The 18,825-nt window shown below is 46.2% G+C and overlaps 1 protein-coding gene across 10 annotated transcripts in view; it reads left to right on the top strand.

Annotated features, from left to right (window-relative positions):
• The window catches only part of USP19 (ubiquitin specific peptidase 19), a 471,392-nt gene that overhangs the window by 205,213 nt on the left and 247,354 nt on the right, over nucleotides 1-18,825 (top strand). For all 10 annotated transcript variants that reach the window (XM_086939352.1, XM_086939351.1, XM_086939350.1 and 7 more), the window contains 3 exons: nucleotides 8,893-9,082; nucleotides 9,168-9,301; nucleotides 10,525-10,683. In XM_086939352.1, coding sequence (XP_086795478.1) covers nucleotides 8,893-9,082; nucleotides 9,168-9,301; nucleotides 10,525-10,683 — 483 coding nt within the window. The remainder of the gene's footprint in view (nucleotides 1-8,892; nucleotides 9,083-9,167; nucleotides 9,302-10,524; nucleotides 10,684-18,825) is intronic.

Raw genomic sequence — 18,825 nt, 5'->3', positions numbered from 1 at the left:
ATTTGATCAACAAATTCGCAGAATCCTTTTGTGGGGCATTATGCAAGTCTGAGATCCAGCTACTTTGAGCTTTGTCACAAGTACAGATTACTTACCTGCTCTAAGTTGGGATAGTCGGTTGCATTCCAATTCACTTACAACATTTTTCCACAAGCAGGCACCTGCCGTAACATTCTGCATTTGTTCTCAGAAAATAGCAAATACGAAGATTTTAAAAAGCAAATGGTCTTTACTGTACAAACCTTGCATGGGTTTGATCAGCCTTGAACCAGAGATGTGAAGTGAGAGAACCTGTACACCAAAGCTCCCCCCTGTTCTTTTTCTGCGGATGCGGGGGACCTCTGCCAGGGCTAGTTTGGCGGAGCGGACGTTCCTCTTGGGTATGTGTAACCATTCCAGGGCCAGACTGGACCCTTCCTTCTTTGACTTGCCTGAAGAGCTGTGGGATGAAACTTCTTTTTGTTAAAAATAGGAGTTGGTGTCCACCATGATAAAGGCCACAATTCCTACTTCTCTGATGTGGCCATGAATCTTTGGAACAGAGTTCTTGTTTAAAGTCCTTTAGCGGTTTCTGGTCCTTTTGGTCTTCTTTCGACATGTTGATGCAGCTTATCACTTGCCTTTTAGCAGTGGAAGCTCGATAGTTCAATTTTCTTCCTAGTTTTCAGTCACTTAGGGCCTTATAGGTCACTTATTTACTTTCTAGGCCAAAGTTCAAATGTAAGCTGTTAGTTTTCTATTGGAGGGCAACATTTCTTTAACATTTTCATCATGTTTCTGTAACTTTCAATAAATTCAGTTAAAACCGTTCTCTGGATGCACAGTGAATTTGTAGATGTCCTTCTGGGTCAACTTGTGGGGATGTTGGAGATGGGAGCTTCGAGATACTCAGACATGTAGCCACACCGTTAGTTCATTAATTCACGTGCTGTAGGGCTCAGCTGCACTGTTGTCTTTAGGCGTCTGGTCCGTGCTGCTGGAGACACTTGCGGTTTACAGGGCCTGCAGAAAGAGGCTTCAAGTGACGACTGGGAGTCTAGTTAAACCCAAGGGTGGGCTCGGCCTTTGAGGGTCTCAGGACGCGCTGGCACCATCGCCTCCCTCGGACTCAGGCTGTGGGGTGCGAGTGCAGAGGCACTTTGAGGTGTCTGGGGGCGGTGGACGATAAGTCTCACCTTGTCTTGCTCATGCAGACGAGGGCAAACAGGACAGCTGAGTCACTCTCGATGGGGGTCTCACTGTCCCTAAAGCCCTTCAACTGTGCAGGTAGACTAAATTACTACACTCCAATTAAAGATAATGCAATACTTCCTGCAATTTTTAAAGGATCATATCTTTATAAATGGTACAAAGCGGGGGTTATCAAATTGGGCGATCTGATTAATCAGGAAGGGGTTCGGACCTTTCAGGACATTAAAATACGGTTTCAGATAGAAGAGTCAATTATTTCAATACTATGCGATTAAAAGTTTCTTGGATCACAAGACTGGTGGACCGGCTGGATTCAAGAAAAATGATATCATGGATAGACTGCGCTCAAATAATCCGCCTAGGATAGGAACTATCTACTCCAGTTTTAATGATAAAATGCCCGATGATTTAGAAAGGATTGGGCTGAAATGGCAAACAAAACTGAATATGGAGTCAAATATTTTCACCTATGCTCTGGATCCGTTTTTACTTTCCACTAAACTGCAGGCACAGTTTTATAAAACAGCTTTTTTCTTATACATTACACCGGGCAGGATAGCTAAATGGGGGAATGGGGCGGGGACTGTATGCCCTCGATGTCAAGAATATTCAGCAGATCAGACACATATGTTTGCCACCTGTACAAAACTTAATCCACTCATTCAGCAAATTCAGTTCTTTGTAGGGGTGGTTTTAGAGCAAGGGATACAAGTCACCCCTGCTGAATTACTGTTAAGGTAGGACGGCAGCACAAGACCAGGGAGACCATTTATCTTTGTAGCTATGACTATTTACAGAATTTGTATCGCAGCACACTGGAAAGACCCTAACCCGCCCTCATTCACACAGTGGCAGGCCAGACTACTGGCGACTTATAAACTGGAAAAGGCAATTTATGCAAAAAGAGGGAAAAAGGCTAGGAAGAAGGGCCTCGCGCTCTGGGAACAGCTAGAGAAAGGGCAGATGGTACACAAAGCTGAATTAAGCCGCATGCTGGTAAAATGTTCTTTTCTTCTACCTGCTTTGGAGCATTATGTAGTAGCTTGGCATTAGGAAATGTTTTTTTTTCTCCTTTTTTCTTTTTTTTACTCACTACCTTTAAATTTACTCCCGTTCATTGTTTGTAAACATAAGAGGGAACGATTGTAAGCAAATGTTGAGAGTTGGTGCCGGGGGGGGGGGGGGGGGGGGGGGTTCCTGTCAGAAGTGGAGCAAAAGTATAATATGTATATTGTTTATCATTGAATAAAAAATAAAAAAAATCAACTGTGCAGGTCGGTTTTCCCAAGTGTAAATGTCGGGTTTGAACATAACAAGCCTTGGTTGCTGCAAGGGCCAGATACCTCGGGTATTGGTGATATGTGGCTCCTGTCGGTCCTGGTGTACCCACACTTGGAGTGAGGATGGATATGACCTGTAGGAGCACAGCTACCTCTTCCTGACTGGCTGCTGCATTTGGTAGTCCCTTAAGGCGGTAGGGCAGTGTACTGGGCGTTGTTTCTTTGGTGCCGGCGGCTGCAAGGGGGTAAATACTCTACTCCAAGGGAGTTTTTGGGGCAATTCGTGAAGAACTGGCAGCCCTCCGGGTTTCTAGGAGTCTGCACAATAGCAGGATAAGTCGGTTGCTCCACGAAGGTCATTTGCAGCTGTCAGGGTTGGCGACAAGTCAGTCATGCTCCTCTGTTCTCAGTTCAGCAGTCCTCTTTGTCCACTCCTTCTTTTTTGTCTGTGGATTCTGTAGTCCTGGTATCAGCAAGTCCCCTAAATACTCATGTTAGGGGTGTTAAGGGAAGTGAGAGGTAGTAGCCAATGGCTACTTACCCCTCGGGTCACTACACTCCCTAGAGGACCGCTTCTTTTGGGCAGTGGGCATCACCCTGTCCCAGAAATCCTAATTCCACCACACACAAGATGGTGGAATTTCTAAATTCGTTATTACTTCAGGCTGGTCACCCTAAAGGTATGTCCAGCCAACACTCCTCCTTCACAGCTAATTTCCCCCGCCCGTCCTGGTGCCAGATGGGTCCAGGGAAGGGGATGACATCTCCCCTGTCTGGGAAAGCCTTTGGTCGCATGTCAAAGGTGGCTGATGCCTTTGAAGCCTCCTGCCTTGAGGTGAGACACTACTCTCAAGGGCAGGCATTGTTTCTGTCCTCTGAGAGCAGAGCTCACACCTTCAAGGGGGTCAGAAACTCGTCTCTGGTGGCAGGCTAGACTGGACCAGTCAGCCAGCACACTAGAAGGCTAGTAGAATTCAGGGGGTACCTCCAAGTTACCCTCTGGGTGCATATATGAATAAATCCGTCACTGGAATCAGTGTGGGTTTATTAATACAAGGTGTTTGATACTATACACCCTAGGTTCCAGTGCAGCCATTATGTAGCTCGGAAACTCATTTTGACTAGAACCCAGTACATTAGTTAGGTTGGCTTATCTGTTCACTTGTACTATCCGTTATTGTATTGTAAGTGCATTTATATAGCCCTTACTACCCCGATGAGGTGTCAAAGCACTTTTGACTGTCCAGTACAGGGGCACATCTGCTCATGTAATATCATGCATCCTGCTTAGGCTGTAGGACCTGCTGTAGGGGTGGTTTATAAATATTACATGTAGTGTTAGGGGACATGGATAACAAGTGTGTGCTATGTTGTGTTTTCACTCTTTGCAGCGCCTTGTCATGCAGTGGCAATCTGTATGAGTTTGGTGCTGGGTCCCTTAGAGTGGCGTACGATATGCTGCAGCTCTTAGGGACCCTCTTTAGCACCTATGCCCTAGGTACCAGAGGAACCACTTACTAGGGACTTACAAAGGTGCTACAGGCCTGGTCACCTGGGTAATCAAGTGACTAGTTGTCTTGTTTTGGGGAAAGAAATCTGACACTGGGGACCCGGTTAATGAGGTCCTGGTTATCAAGCACACTTCTTCAAAATGATGAAAAGGGAGAAAAAAATAGGGTCCAGTAGATACCTGGGACGCAGCACGACGACCTGGACTTTGAAGATGACATGGCCCTAATCTCTCATACCCATCTGCAGAGGCAAGAGACAACCAACAATTTGGCAACCACCTCCAATGCAATTTGGCCTCAACATCCACCGAGGAAAAACAAGATCCAGAAGGCTAACATGGCCAGCACAACTACAGTCACCTTTGCAGACAATTCACCGGAAGATGTTGAGGCCTTCACCTACCTGGGCAGTGTCTCAGACAAGCAGGTCGGCACAGACGCCAACGTCAAGGTAAGAATCGGCAAAGCAAGGGCTTCCTTCATTCAGCTAAATAAGATCTAGGCCTCCAAGGACCTAACGCTGCAAACCAGGATCAACCGAACGTAAAAAAACATGTATGGAGCAGAAACTTGAAGGAAAACAGTTACCACCATCAACAAAGTCCTGACCTTCATCAACACTTGTCTGAGGAAAATCTTCCAAATTCGCAGGCCAAACATCATCAGCAATAACAACCTGTGGCAGCAGACTTTACAACTTCTGCTCATGAAGAAATTATGAAAAGGCTCTGGATAGGTCAGTCCTCACAAGCCTTCACCAAGCTAGCCTAACCTAGAACCCTCAAGGGAAAAGAAAAAGAGGAAGGCCAAGAAACACCTGCGGCTGAGGGCTCTAAGCGGACTGCTAGGAGATGGGTTACACCTAGAGTCATATTGAAAGAGAAGCCCAGGATAGAGATGGCTGGAGAGTGCTGGTTGATGGCCTATACCCCAGGAGGGATAGTAGACATAATAAGTAAGCAACAGGCAAACCCTTGGGACTCTTGTCTACCGCCAAGCAGTTACGCAAACAGTACAAGAACCTTAGGGTTTATTCCAAGGGGGTAGCTGACAGATGTCGGCCTTCCCAACACGTGCAACAATAGCAGGACCAGTCCTTTGGGGGTAGAGGTTGTGGCAGCAGCCAAGGCTCATGACACCAGCAGGGGCAGCTCTCCTCTCACTCGTCTTGATCTGCTGCAGCGGCTACCAATCTGTTTTAATTTGCCTTTTCAGACCCATACGCAGATGGCAGGAGGCAGGATACAATATTTCCTTTCCTATTGTAGATTCATCATGTCCGACAAATGAGTCTGGGAGATTATTCAAAGGGGCTACACTGTACTATTTGTTTTCTCCCCATCCAATTCCCACCATCCCCCCAAGCCCATCATCCCCCTACCTCCCTACATCAGATCAACTGTCAGCAGACCGTTCAGCAATCTGTTTTAAGAAGCAAACCTTCGGCTGACCATTGCTTGCCATCAAGTAGGTCTCGTCTTCGGAGAGAGGAAAAGGGTGCTATATGTGCTACTTATGTATGTGGAAGAGAGGCTGTAAAACTGTGGCAGTTACTGGACCTCCGCACACTGATTGCGTTTCTATGGAATGACCCATTCAGAATGCCTACCCTGCCACATATTATTTATGCTCTGGACCCAGGAGTCTGGATTGTGTGCATAGACTTGCAGGGTGTTTAATTTCATATGCCTGTCCTGATTCCCCACAGTTGTCTGCAGTTCATGGTATGTTTGGAACACTTCCAATTTGCCTTACTCCCCTGTGGCATCACCTTGGCCCCGGGGGTGTTCATGAAAGTGATTGTGGAGGTCGGGGATAAATGTGTTTCCATACTTGCACAGCTGGATGATCAAGGTGAGCTTGCAGCAGTTCGTTTTTCACCTCCAGATAACAGCTGGACTCTGTGCTTTTCCATCAACAAGCCGAAGTCCCACATAAGTCCTATGCAGGAAATGTCCTTCCCTTCACTTGGATTGTACTAGACACAGTGATTCACAAGATCTATTCACTGCTGCAGCAAGTCTGGAGCATTCATGATACGATCCCAGTGTTTTGTGCTCAATATTGGGTCTTGGAGAGGTTGGTTCTGAAGCTTCTTGGGCCTCTAGCCTTGTGCATTCTCTTCTTCCTAAACACCAGATGGCATTTATGTTTCCTGCAGTCTGGACTAAGGTTTCATTGAGCCCTGCATCAAGCCTTTCTTCTCCGTTGCCTTAAGATATCTTAGGAGAGGGTTTGAGGTCTTCGGTGGTGGCAGTCCAGCTCCAATCCTACCTGCGTCAGACCACTCTCCCTTGTCCACCATGTTTTCAAGGTTGTGACAGATGCATACATTCATTGACATAAGCCAATGCCCCTCCTTCAGGTTCTGAGCAAAATCCACCATACCCAATTAATCTTAATATCCACAGACTGGGATATTATGGTACCCACAGCTACTGAACACTTCTGATTTGACTGCCGATTCTAGTGGGCATCCTGCCTCAGCAACAGAGGAGGGTCCTTCAACTAGGTCTCCGCAGTTCTACACCTCCATGCATGACAATTGAGTGGCCGCAGTTAAATAGGTTCGGTCTGCTGGCCGCAATAGTATGTCATCCTTGCTGTTGCCTCCCTTCAATAAAGTCATTTTGTCCTGAGCACTGGGAGAAATGTGTTGCCTGTTGTCACTCTTTTCACACTTATAATCTATAAGCAAACCTTTTGGGTGTAATATTGTGTGGTCTGTTGTTTGCGTGACAAGGTTGTGCATTAGGCACAAATAAGAGTCATCTGTTGATCCTTTTGGCCATTCTGTGTTTACCTGATTAACTCTTTAAATCACCCTTTATGTGATTCCTATCGTGAAGGGTATGAATAGCATGTTTACCCGGAATGTCACTTGAACTTAGTGTTAACATTTCCACCATGCTCCTCTTTGAAGGGTACTTCTAACGACAGATTCCTCATGGTACAATATCCCCCTGTTGTCAGACTGGATCCGGAGATTTTTCACAGGAATGCTCCTGAGCATTGCGAGGTAATGTGTGCCACTCTGTTGCCCAGACATCAGTGCTTCTCTTTCCAAGCTTTTTGATGTGGATGAGAAGCTACATTTTGGGATTGTAGTTTTAAGATGACTTTCTAAACAGTGCTAGGGAATGATGTCCTTACGGAATACAACCGGTCTCAAGCCGTGACATGACTGCCCCTGGACACAACTCTTTAAGTCATGATAAGTTATGTTATGCATCATGCATTCTAATGCGATTCGGGACGAGAAGCGAAGCTGTATGCTGTTGAACGTAAAAAAGTAGTCGCTGCCTTTGCTTAGGTTCCATTCTCTGTCACAGAGCCAGGCTATGTCCTGATCTCTGTACATGTTCTGCAACCATTCAACTTCACGTCAAAGTTTTCTGGTAAGTCCCGGTCCAAATGCAAGCATAGACTAGCGAAGCAGGACTTCATCTTGCTCCTTCTACTCCAAGTAGAGAACACTAGGGCATCAAGATGCATATCCCACTCTGTTGAGGTCACCGGTCACTGAGCCAATTCCTCAGTAGATCCCGATGCATTGTGGTTTTCCCCCACATCGTTAACCCAGCAGCTGATTGAGGCCTTCAAAAAGGCCATGCTATAGGTAGATATTCAGTGCACTTCCACTCCCTTCTGTGCACCTTTGAGCCCCAAACAACCGCAGGGGCCTTCAGTTAGGTTACAGTCATTGGGTCCTCCCCCAGGACCATCCACCCCCGTGGGACCCTCTACCAGAGCCATATCGAGTCTAGTCAAAACTTTAAGATTACAACAAATCCTTTGATGGAATCCTACAAGTTGCACCAGCAGCATCTCAACCCTTGCTTCCTTTCAGTGATGCTCATACAAATACTCCTACAAATACTCTTGATGGCTACCTACTTAAAACCATGTTTTTGCCAGCCTGTGAAAAGAAAAAAGGTGGTCAAACGTCCTAAATCGGTGCATGGCTACCCAGATTTTTTTTTCAAGCATGCCACTCCAAAAAGCCTTTTTGTGCAGTCCTTAGCCAGCATTGTTGGAGGAATTGATGATATTTTGGCCCCGAAGATACATAATGGATAAGTTGCCATTAAATGTGTTATCCACTTGGTTTTGGATACTACACTGATTTCCTGGGATGGGCAGGTGGTTCCACTGTGGTAATTTGCGGGCATGCCTAGATTACTTCTACCAGGTTCTCTGGCATTATGCAGGGTTTGTCCAATGTACATGCCCTTTGATGGCTCCTGCCTCTGCTTTACAGCTAGTAGAACTACAATGCAGTCGCGGCTGTTTGCTCATGCAAAAAGTTTCCTCTTTAGTTTGTGCTTGTAGACCACATATCTCACTTCCACAAAGTAAGATGGTAGTTTAAAATGCATTAATATTACTTGCGGATTGAAATATGTAGTCGTTCCTGATAGTATAGATAATACTGATGGCTTTTATTTATTATTTTCTTGCCATTTTAAACATACTGTCACAAGGTAAATGAAGCCTTGTATGTAAGTGAATATCTGGGGTGTGGATTCTTTGCTGGACAATGATGAGTTAGCTACCTCTATTAATAGTACTGCTTCCAACAGTTTCAATTGACTTAACTCATTTCAAGTGGTAGCAAGAGTAGCGTTATTTAGTCTTGTGAAATAAGGCTGCCTATGCCTTAGTAGCTATCTATTGACTGCTTGTTTATGTCCCTATAAAGTAAGGCCAAGCCCATTGCTTTAATGCCTGAACCATTTATTCTTTTGATATAAAAGCAGTCTTGTGCTACTTTCCTAACAGCAAGGACAAATGTATTTGTTTGTGAAAACATATTGTCTTCTTCCTTTACTCGTAACCCACTGTTTCTACTCATTCTAATGCAGTTCTGGCATTCCAGCCAACAAAAATCACCTTTATTTGTTTCCTAGGCCAAGCCAACATGTATGGTTACTCCTATGACCCACAGCCCTTTGACCTGTGAGAACTTGGTGGAGGAAGAGGAGAAGAAAGTTTGTGTACCAGGCTTCACTGGACTAGTGAATTTAGGCAACACCTGCTTCATGAACAGCGTCATCCAATCTCTTTCCAACACCCGTGAGCTGAGGGATTTTTTTCATGGTGAGTGTTCTGCATTTCACTGCTCCTATAGTGTTGATTGATTTTCATTATTTTGTTCTATAATAAATCTGTCTTTTTTTCGTAGACTGTGCATTTGAATCTGAAATCAATCATGGAAACCCATTGGGGACTGGAGGACGCCTGGCCATTGGGTTTGCGGTGTTGCTGCGTGCACTCTGGAAAGGAACCGATCATGCCTTCCAGCCATCGAAGCTGAAGGTAGAGACTTTTCTCTATATTGTGGTGATATGTTCCAATACAAATCAGAGCTTTGTCAATCGATGACAAAATTGCGATGCTAACCACATTTCTATGGTATCTTTACATGCTGCATCTAAAAGTAACACCATTGAAGCCACAATAATTACTGTGGAGACCGTATTGGGAGACCTCATCCCAAAGGTTTGGAGTTTGAGCAATTCTTCAAAGAGGCTGCCTGGAAAATTGCCCTAATGAGGACCTGTCACGGGGAAAATTGAGGAGACACTGAAAATATTAATACAGTTTCATTAACTGCATCTACAAATATTATCTGACTGGAGCGATAGACAAAAACAATATTCAGTTTTGGGCCACCAGTTTATTGTTCCAGGGCATCTCAGTTAATAAAGGTGCAAAAACTTGAAGTCTTTATGTAAATTTTCTTGCAACCCTCTTAGATGACTGAGATACTGTTGCGGAAGATGCCCCAAGCATATAAGGTACCAAATGAATGCACAGCAGTTGAATTCAGGATGTGTTAATAATCACGGTAAATAGCACAGAAGACAAAACAATTAACCACACCTGTTGATGAAAAATATATTTCTTTAGTGATTGTCAAGGATAGAGCTCTTCTCTGATTAGAGTATTGAGTATGTCTAGGTCTTGAAGCCGGTCAAATTGAGAATGTTCTTGTTCGAGGCTGCTACTTTAGTAGATGCAGCTGCTGGTTTTGTAGGGGAATTGAAAAAAGCCAAACAACATTTAAGTATGGGAAGTGTGTGGTCGTACCCCACTGTAGAATTAACTTGATTCACCTGGTTGCATTGGATTTCTGCCCTGAGAAAGGGTAAGGAAAGACAAAAATATACTGAGCTTTTTTTTAAAAGTATTTAGGATCACTGTTTTTGTGTGGTTCTGGTCTCTTCTTCCTCCACCTTGTCCAGTATCCTTCCTACTTGACCTCTACCTCCCAGAGGGTGAAGAGCTGAGCATCAATTCAAGAGTGGAAATTGGTTCTCACTTTAACTATTAAGAAGTTATGTTTTTAAATATAAAGTTGGCAGCTTTGTAATAGTGTGAAAGATATCCTTGTTTTTCTTAGCAGAATTATGATAAAGTAATCAAAATAAATAAAACCGTGCTTAGTAATTTTGCTTATGTAAGACAGAAAAGTAACATGCACCTCGGGATCTGTCAGTTCTTTAATCAGACTTTCTAATGTGCTTCCTTGTCTGTAGGCAATTGTGGCCAGCAAAGCCAGTCAGTTCACTGGCTACGCCCAGCACGACGCCCAAGAGTTCATGGCTTTCCTGCTGGACGGTCTCCATGAAGATTTGAACAGGATCCAGAACAAACCATATACTGAGACTGTTGACTCAGACGGCCGTCCTGACAAGGTAACTTGTTAAGAGATACATTACAGTAACTACAGTTTAAAACCATGATTACAGAAGTGGACTAAATAGTTGGTGTAAAAACAAGCATGGGATTGGGCAGACTGAACAGTACTGGTGGTTCTAATCTGAAGTCAAGTTCTACTTCTAGACCTAGAATGGATCACTTCTACATTTATGAACGCTGCAATCACACTTGCACATTTTGGTTGATTGCAACTGTTGTTAAAATAGGAGCAGAGGGTGAGATGAGCAAGTTAAAGGGGATCAAAACAATGTAAGCACTTTTGATGAATCCCCACAAAAGATTCTAGAGCAGAGCTTAATGTGAAAATTGTCTGCCATATTACTTATTCTGCTGCATGTGGGCAAACTAAGTGCTCAGCGGGTCCCTTGGTATGGGTGCGGATGCAGTTCCTGAGCACAGAACATGCTACACAGTGGCCAGGTGGTTCAGGGCCTGGCTACAGGCGATGCCCTGTGCTCTTGACACGACTCTGCACCACTGTGTTCCTTAACCACATGGCTGCTGGGCGTTTTCCCCCCCCTGTGCTGGAAAATGCCATTTTAGTGGCACCATGACGAGCTGAGCTCGTCATCAGCACACGACACCCGTGGGTGATGACGAGCTCAGCTCGTCATCAGCATCGAAAGGGTTAAAGAGTTGGCCAATGAAGCAGCGTGGGGGCTGATGCTGAGCCTGGCAACAAGCCATGCCCTGTGCTCAGAGCCCGATGTGCATGGCACGTTTTAGCACACTGTATCAACGTAAGTGCTGGATTCAGTATGCTATCTACACCAGGAACACCCTTGAAAATCTGTCTTAGTTAATACGTACCTCCAGTTGGAGGTGCTTCTTGGATGAAGAATTTGCATGCTATGGCTCAGTCTTGCAAGGCACCACCTGCAATAAATGTCAATATTTATTTAATGAATGATAATGATCCTGTACTTAATGTTTATAAGTAAATATTTTTTTTTGCTGTTTGTTTAACATTCTATTTTGTTTGTCTTCATGTTTTGTTATTGTATTGCCAAAGGGTAATTTACTTGGTCATCTAATTGGCTTTGGGTCATTATGCAATGTCTTCACTGACTACATTCTAATTTACGTAATTGATTACCTAACCAGTAGACAACCATTCCCATTGTTTGGATACCGAAGGGCATCATCCCTGAATCCAGTAGCGCACTTTCAATGCCTTGTTTAGGGCAGCGGCCAGATTGGAGAGATGAGTCCTTGTTTGTCTTCTAGGCGATGCTTGAGTTGAACATCTGTTTTCTCTATCATTTTAGCCAGTCAATGGAGATTGGTACTGTGTTGTGAATTCAAACCTATTTTCAGCGAGTCATGGCTGAACTCTTCTAAGTTGGAGTAATTTACCAGGTGGCAAATGATTTGGTCAAACAGAGGAGGAAAGTTCTTCGTTGACAGTGCCAATGCTACATCTGCTGGAGAATCATTGGGTTTGAGTGACCTTTGAATTGACTCGATCTTCTCGGGAGCAGGAGATTTTAAAGGGAACGTATTGAGGTGATTTTGGTCAAAGTGGATCAAAGTGCTGGCTATTTAGCATTCCATGATGTCGCTTTCATTATTAAAGAACATCTTTGAATTATCACATAGCTGGAAGGATAAATGCACCCTGGGTAGTAAAGCAAGGGGATTGTGGCTGAAAGCAATAATGTAAGAAGGCGACTAGTTTGACAAGCTGTCTTAGCTATTCGTTTTTTCAGTAGGCTATTTGTTTGGCTGTTCATTAATTGAGTCTCATGTTTTGCTGAGTGAATCTTTCTGGATTCACTATGCTGTGCATATTCCGCAATCTGGTGGTTGGGTCCGGAATCGTAGTCTTTTTACGTATTTTGTTTTTTTTTCGTAGCCCAGGTGGGCGTCGACGTCCCACCTTCTGGTGTACCTTCGGTGACGTCGGCATGCTTCCGGCGGAAGCTACCACCCTTGGGCGCCATCTTCAGATTCTTTTTTCCGCCGTTGGGTCTGGATCGTCGCGTGAAGCTCCAGAAGTTTTGGAGAAAAAAAAGAGGAAATTAAACTACTATTCGACGGTAAAGACCGGAAAAGATTGGGAGAAGAAGACCATCAGAGAGGAGACGACGAAGGAAGAGAAGAACATCGAGATCTTCGACGTCCTTGGAGGAATGCGCATACAGGGGGCCCCCTGAGCGCAGGGATGTACAAGACTCCATTTAAATTCTGCAAAAACTGCCACCACAAGTTTGCGCAGAAGGACCAGCACCCGACCTGCAACCTCTGCCTGCCTATCGACCACGAGAGCAGAGACTGCTCCGTCTTCAAACCGTTGACACTCAGAGTTCGAGAGAAGGAGAGGATAGCTCATCACACGATGCAGGGCAAGGGCCAGGCCCCGACGCTTTACGAACTGGGCCTCTCCACCGACGACGAGGACAACATCGCCGAAGGTCCAGTTGACTTCACGGTCGCAGAGACTGATAAGAATACGCCTGACAAGGTAGGAGAGTCTACAACCCTGAAAACTCCCACAGGGCCTCAAAAGCCAGAGGCAGATTCTCGAAAGGCAGAGTTCAAAGCCTCGAAAGGAGCACCGGCGCCGAAAAGTTTGACGGCCGAAGCTGCATCCTCCGAAAAAGAGCCCAGCGGATCCTTCGACAAGGACTCCCGGAGGCCGAAGACCGGCGAAAAGCAAAGGTCGTCGAAGCAAGCCCCCGAAAAAGGGCCTTCGACTTCGAAGGAAAAGGAGCTGAAGAAAGCTTTGCCGCCGCCGCCGAAGAGAGCGGCCGAAACGCTCGACGACGAACAGGCCGCAGAGATGCTGAGAAGGAAAAGAAGGCTCGAGGCCGAAATGGAGAACATCCTCCGAGAAAGAAAGACTTCGACGAAAGAATGAGAAGTTACAAGATCACCTCGAGGCCGGCAACGTCCGTCGCTGAGGTGACAGAGCAGGAGGAGTTCGACGTGAAAAAGCCGCCGAAAACTCCGGAGCTCTCGGAGCACGAAGAGGAAGAGGACCTCTATTATACAGAAGGTGATTACGGAGACCAGCAGTCAAGCTATGGTTCAGGTTCCTCGACGGCCCAAGACCAGGATTGGCAGGACATCGAGGCCGAAAACCCCGAGGAGGCGGTGGAGACATATCCATCGAGCCCTTCGCCACCGGATGACATCGGGGCATACAACGAGGTCGTTAGGAAGGCGGCAGCAGCTTATGGGGTTAAGCTAGAGGAGGAGAAGCCAAAAGCAGATTTCCTGCTGGAAACATTGCCCCCCACACAGACAAGAAGCCAATTCCTTCCCATGCTGAAAAGTATCACAGACCAGGGGAAGGAAGCCTTCAAGGACCCGGCTACATGCAGATCAGTAACGCGGAGGACGGAAAAGAAATACAAATTCTCCTCACAGCACCCGGCTTATATCAAGGGGTCCGTCACAGCAGATTCTATTATCGCTGCGACGGCCAGAAGAAGGGCCAACGTCTCAACAACATCTGGGCCTCCACCTGAAAAGGAAAGCAGGAGGATGGACCTAACAGGCTGGAAAATAGAGAGAAACGCCGCAACGCACTGGCGGATGGCGAACTCAAACGCCCTCCTGAACAGACATCAATACCAACATTGGGATGAGATGGGGCAATTGCTTAAGCACCTCCCGGAACAATACCGTGAGAGGGCATCACACCTTGTGGAAGAAGGGAAAAGCATTGCTAACTCGTGCCTCAAGACAACCTTGGATGGCGCTGAAACATCCAGCAGACTGATGGCTATAGGCATCACAGAGAGAAGGCAAGCCTGGCTCAGGATCTCAGGCTTCAAAGCTGAGGTTCAGAACAACATCCTGAACACACCCTTCAATGGTGAAATACTGTTCGGAGCCCCAGTTGATGAGAAGCTCACACAACTGAAGGACAACGAGACTGCAAGGTCCATGGGGGCCCTGCAATTCAGGGGTTTGAGAAGGGGCACTCCTACGTGGAGGCCAAACGGCAGAGGTGGAAACCAGCGAGGAGAATCACACCAGGCGTTCCACCAGGGACAACAGTGACAACCAAGGTCACCAGAGCCAGCAGAGGCAAAACTGGAACTACCAGAACAGAGGCCAGTCCTTTCGATCAAGAGGAAACGGACGAGGACAGAGGAGAGGCGGTGAACAACCCCCGTCTAAGTGATTGCACACGAGAAAACGTGCTCACCCACTCGAACCCTCCGGGGGAAGAACACGGAAAAACAAAGATAGAGGGCTACACGGACAAGACACAAAAAAACATGTAACTCCAGTAGGAGGCAGGCTAAGATTTTTTCTCCAGGAGTGGAGAAAAATCACCACAGACAAGTGGATACTTAACATCATGCAGTTCGGATACTGCATAGAGCTGCTAAAGAATCCACCAAACAGAAAGCCAAAGAGAAGACAGCACTCAGAAACAGAGCTGCGATTGCTCCAAAAGGAAGCTCAAGAACTACTCCTCAAAGAGGCCATCGAAACAGTCCCATTCAAAGAACGGAACAGAGGAGTGTACTCAAACTACTTCCTGGTACCAAAAGTGGACGAAAGCCTAAGACCCATCCTGGACCTACAGTTCCTAAACAAATATGTAAAGACCCAAAAATTCAAGATGAGGTCCCTACAAGAGGTCATCCCACAGATAAAGGCCGGGGACTTCTTGTCCACCATAGACCTCAAGGATGCGTACCTGCACATCCCCATGAACAGGCAGCACAAGCACATGCTAAGGTTCGCAGTGAACAACGATCACTACCAATTCACAACCTTGGCTTTCGGTCTAAAATCCGCGCCAAGGGCGTTCACCAAATGCCTCGCGGCAGTGGCCGCGCATCTGCGAAGGGAGGGGATACACGTGTACCCCTACCTCGACGACTGGCTCGTAAAGGCAAGCTCTTACAGGACATGCAAAGATCACACACTGCAGGTCACGAGAACGCTAACAGGCCTGGGATTCTCCATACACTGGGGAAAATGCTCAATCGAACCTGAGCAGGTGAAGATCTTCTTGGGTGCTCAAATCGACATCGTCCAATGCAGGGTGTCACCCAGCGAAAAGAGAACACTCAGCCTACTGAGGGAGAAACGTCACTACCAGAAGGGGCGAGCTCTGACAGTGAGGACAGTGAGCAAGATCTTGGGGATGATGGCGTCATGCATACACCTGGTCCCCAATGTACGCCTACAGATGAGACCGCTCCAAGAGTGGCTACAACAGCAATGGTCACAAGCTACAGGAAGTTGGGAGGATCTAGTGGTTGTAACGCACAGGGTGCAGGAAGAAATAAGGTGGTGGACCAAGGAAAGGATAACATTAGGGAAACCTCTAACACCACCGGACCCAACAGTGACCATTACCACAGACTCATCCCAGAAGGGGTGGGGCGCACACATGAACAAGCTCAGAGTGAGGGGCCTGTGGAGCCCTACAGACGCGGTCAGACACATCAATTACCTGGAGCTGAAAACAGTGTTGCTAGCACTCAAGGCCTTCCAGAAACACCTTTACAGCCAGAAGGTGCTGATACAAACAGACAACACCACAACGATGTTTTACATAAATCAAACGAGGGGGAACTCAATCATTCCCCCTGTCAAGCTTGGCACAGGAAATCTGGAGATGGGCAATACCACTCAAAATAGACCTGCTAGCCATACATCTGCCAGGGAAGGACAATCTAGAAGCGGATTGGCTCAGCAGGCAGACTTCAGCATCCCACGAGTGGGAACTCGATATACAGGAGACAGAGAAACTATTCAGGAGGTGGGGCACTCCGACAATAGACCTATTTGCAACACGCCGGAATGCAAAATGCCAATACTTTGCATCCAGGCAACCAGAAGCACTATCGCAGGGGAATGCCCTATGGATAAGCTGGTCAAAGACATTTGCCTACGCTTTCCCCCCGATACCACTGATCCCCAGGGTTCTCAACAAATGCATGACAAGCAACATGACGCTGATCCTGGTGGCACCACAATGGGCCAGGCAGACCTGGTACTCTCAGATAATGGAGATGGCGCTGGGGCCCCCCCACAAGTTCTCAAAAAGAAGAGACCTACTCTCCATGGAAAATGGAGAAGTTCTACACCCAGAGCCGGAGAGCCTCAGCCTCTCCGCTTGGCTCCTGAGGACTTAGAGTTCGCACATCTAAAACTACCAGAGAGCACACTGCGGGTGCTGCGAGAGGCAAGAAGGCCCAGCACACGCAAATGCTATGGGGAAAAATAAAAAAGATTCACTCAGTGGTGTTGCAAGAAAAAACTACACAGTAAACTGACCAGGGAATCTACGGTGCTAAGGTACCTCACGCACCTAATAAAGGCTAAACTAAGCTCATCCTCGCTAAGGGTACACCTGGCTGCGATTGTGGCATACACAAGAGGAGAAACAGGGAGAAGCTTCTTCACATCTCTAGTCGTGAAAAGATTCTTAGAAGGGGCTAAAAGAATAGCGCCACCAAAAAGAATGCCGCCACCGGCTTGGAACCTGAATGTAGTACTGACAGAGCTCATGAAAGCACCTTTCGAACCTATCCACAAAGCATCACTGCAAATGCTTACTATGAAAACCGCCTTTCTGGTAGCAATCGCATCGCTACGAAGAGTGAGCGAACTGCAGGCTCTAACACTATAGGAACCCTACATTCAGATACACAGTGACAGGGTCGTAATGAGAACGGACCCGCACTTCATGCCGAAGGTGGTGTCAAGGTTCCACATGAATCAAAGTATTCAGATCCCTAGCTTCTTCCAAAACCCCACTACAAGCGCTGAGAGAGCACTCCACACTCTAGACGCAAGAAGGGCAGTGATGCACTACATTGAAAGGACGAAAGGCCACAGGAAGACAAAACAGTTCTTCGTATCCTTCGCAAACAGTTACATGGGTAAACCAGTGACAAAAAAACACCATAGCTCGATGGATCGCACAGACTATACAATTCTGCCACAAGCAAGCGTGCCAGGAGCTAACAGGAGGGGCACAGGCCCACTCAACCAGGAAGAAAGGAGCAACTATTGCCTTTCTGGCCAACACACCAATTCAGGACATATGCCTGGCGGCAACATGGGCTTCAGTGCACACGTTCACTAAGCACTATTGCGTGGATGTACAAATGAACAAGAAAGCACAAGTAGGACAAAAGGTGCTTCAACATATTTTCAACAACCAACGCTCATCTTCCACCCAACCGCCACAAAAGTAACAAAAACCGTTACAAAGTCTATGCACAGCATAGTGAATCCAGAAAGATTCACGCTGCAAAACGAATAGTTTCTTACCTGTCGGTGTAGTTTTGCAGCTTGAAGATCGTTCTGGATTCACTAGCGAACCCACCCGCCTCTGCCAGAAAGATGAGGCTGGAAAAGAAGGTGGAAATGCATAGAAAAGGAAAGAAAGTTGAAGCTTTCAAGATACGTGGAAAGAATTACGTTAAAAAAAAAAAAAGAAAAAAGAGGATTAACATACATAGCCATGGATTCACTACAAGCAGAAAAGACAAAAAGAGACAGAAAAAAGAATCCGAAGATGGCGCCCAAGTGTGGTAGCTTCCGCCGGAAGCATGCCGAGGTCACCAAAGGTACACCAGAAGGTGGGACGTCGACACCCACCTGGGCTACGAAAAAAAAAAAAAAAAAGACTACGATTCCAGACCCAACCACCAGATTGCGGAATATGCACAGCATAGTGAATCCAGAAAGATCTTCAAGCTGCAAAACTACACAGACAGGTAAGAAACTATTCGTTATCATACCAGGGGTGCATCAGAAGAGATCAGAAAGTCATTTTTGTTTGAGGTGAAGACATCAAATACTTTCATAGAATAGTTCTTTTTTTAATTCTGGGGCAAAGGTTAGCGATCGTCTATGCAAAGAAGGAAGCCTCAAATTGACAGTCTTGTTTTTCAACAGAGGTTTGGGTGAGCTTGGTGAGAGGGGATTTGTGAAAAGCATAAAAGGAAGTTAATCTTGGCACGTGACCATGTCACAGGCTCGATATTGCTTGATGTCTACAATTTTATTGGAAAATACATTATAATATGTCCCTTATTGTATATGGGTGTGGTAATTGTCTGAAGCAGCCCATTTCTGTGCACAAGATGATTAAATATGACATTGTAGTGCTGGAGAGTTCATCAAACCAT

Source organism: Lissotriton vulgaris, chromosome 9, assembly GCF_964263255.1.
Source record: "Lissotriton vulgaris chromosome 9, aLisVul1.2, whole genome shotgun sequence".
NCBI classification, from domain to species: Eukaryota; Metazoa; Chordata; class Amphibia; order Caudata; family Salamandridae; genus Lissotriton; species Lissotriton vulgaris.
This window is presented reverse-complemented; position numbering and strand designations above follow the sequence as displayed.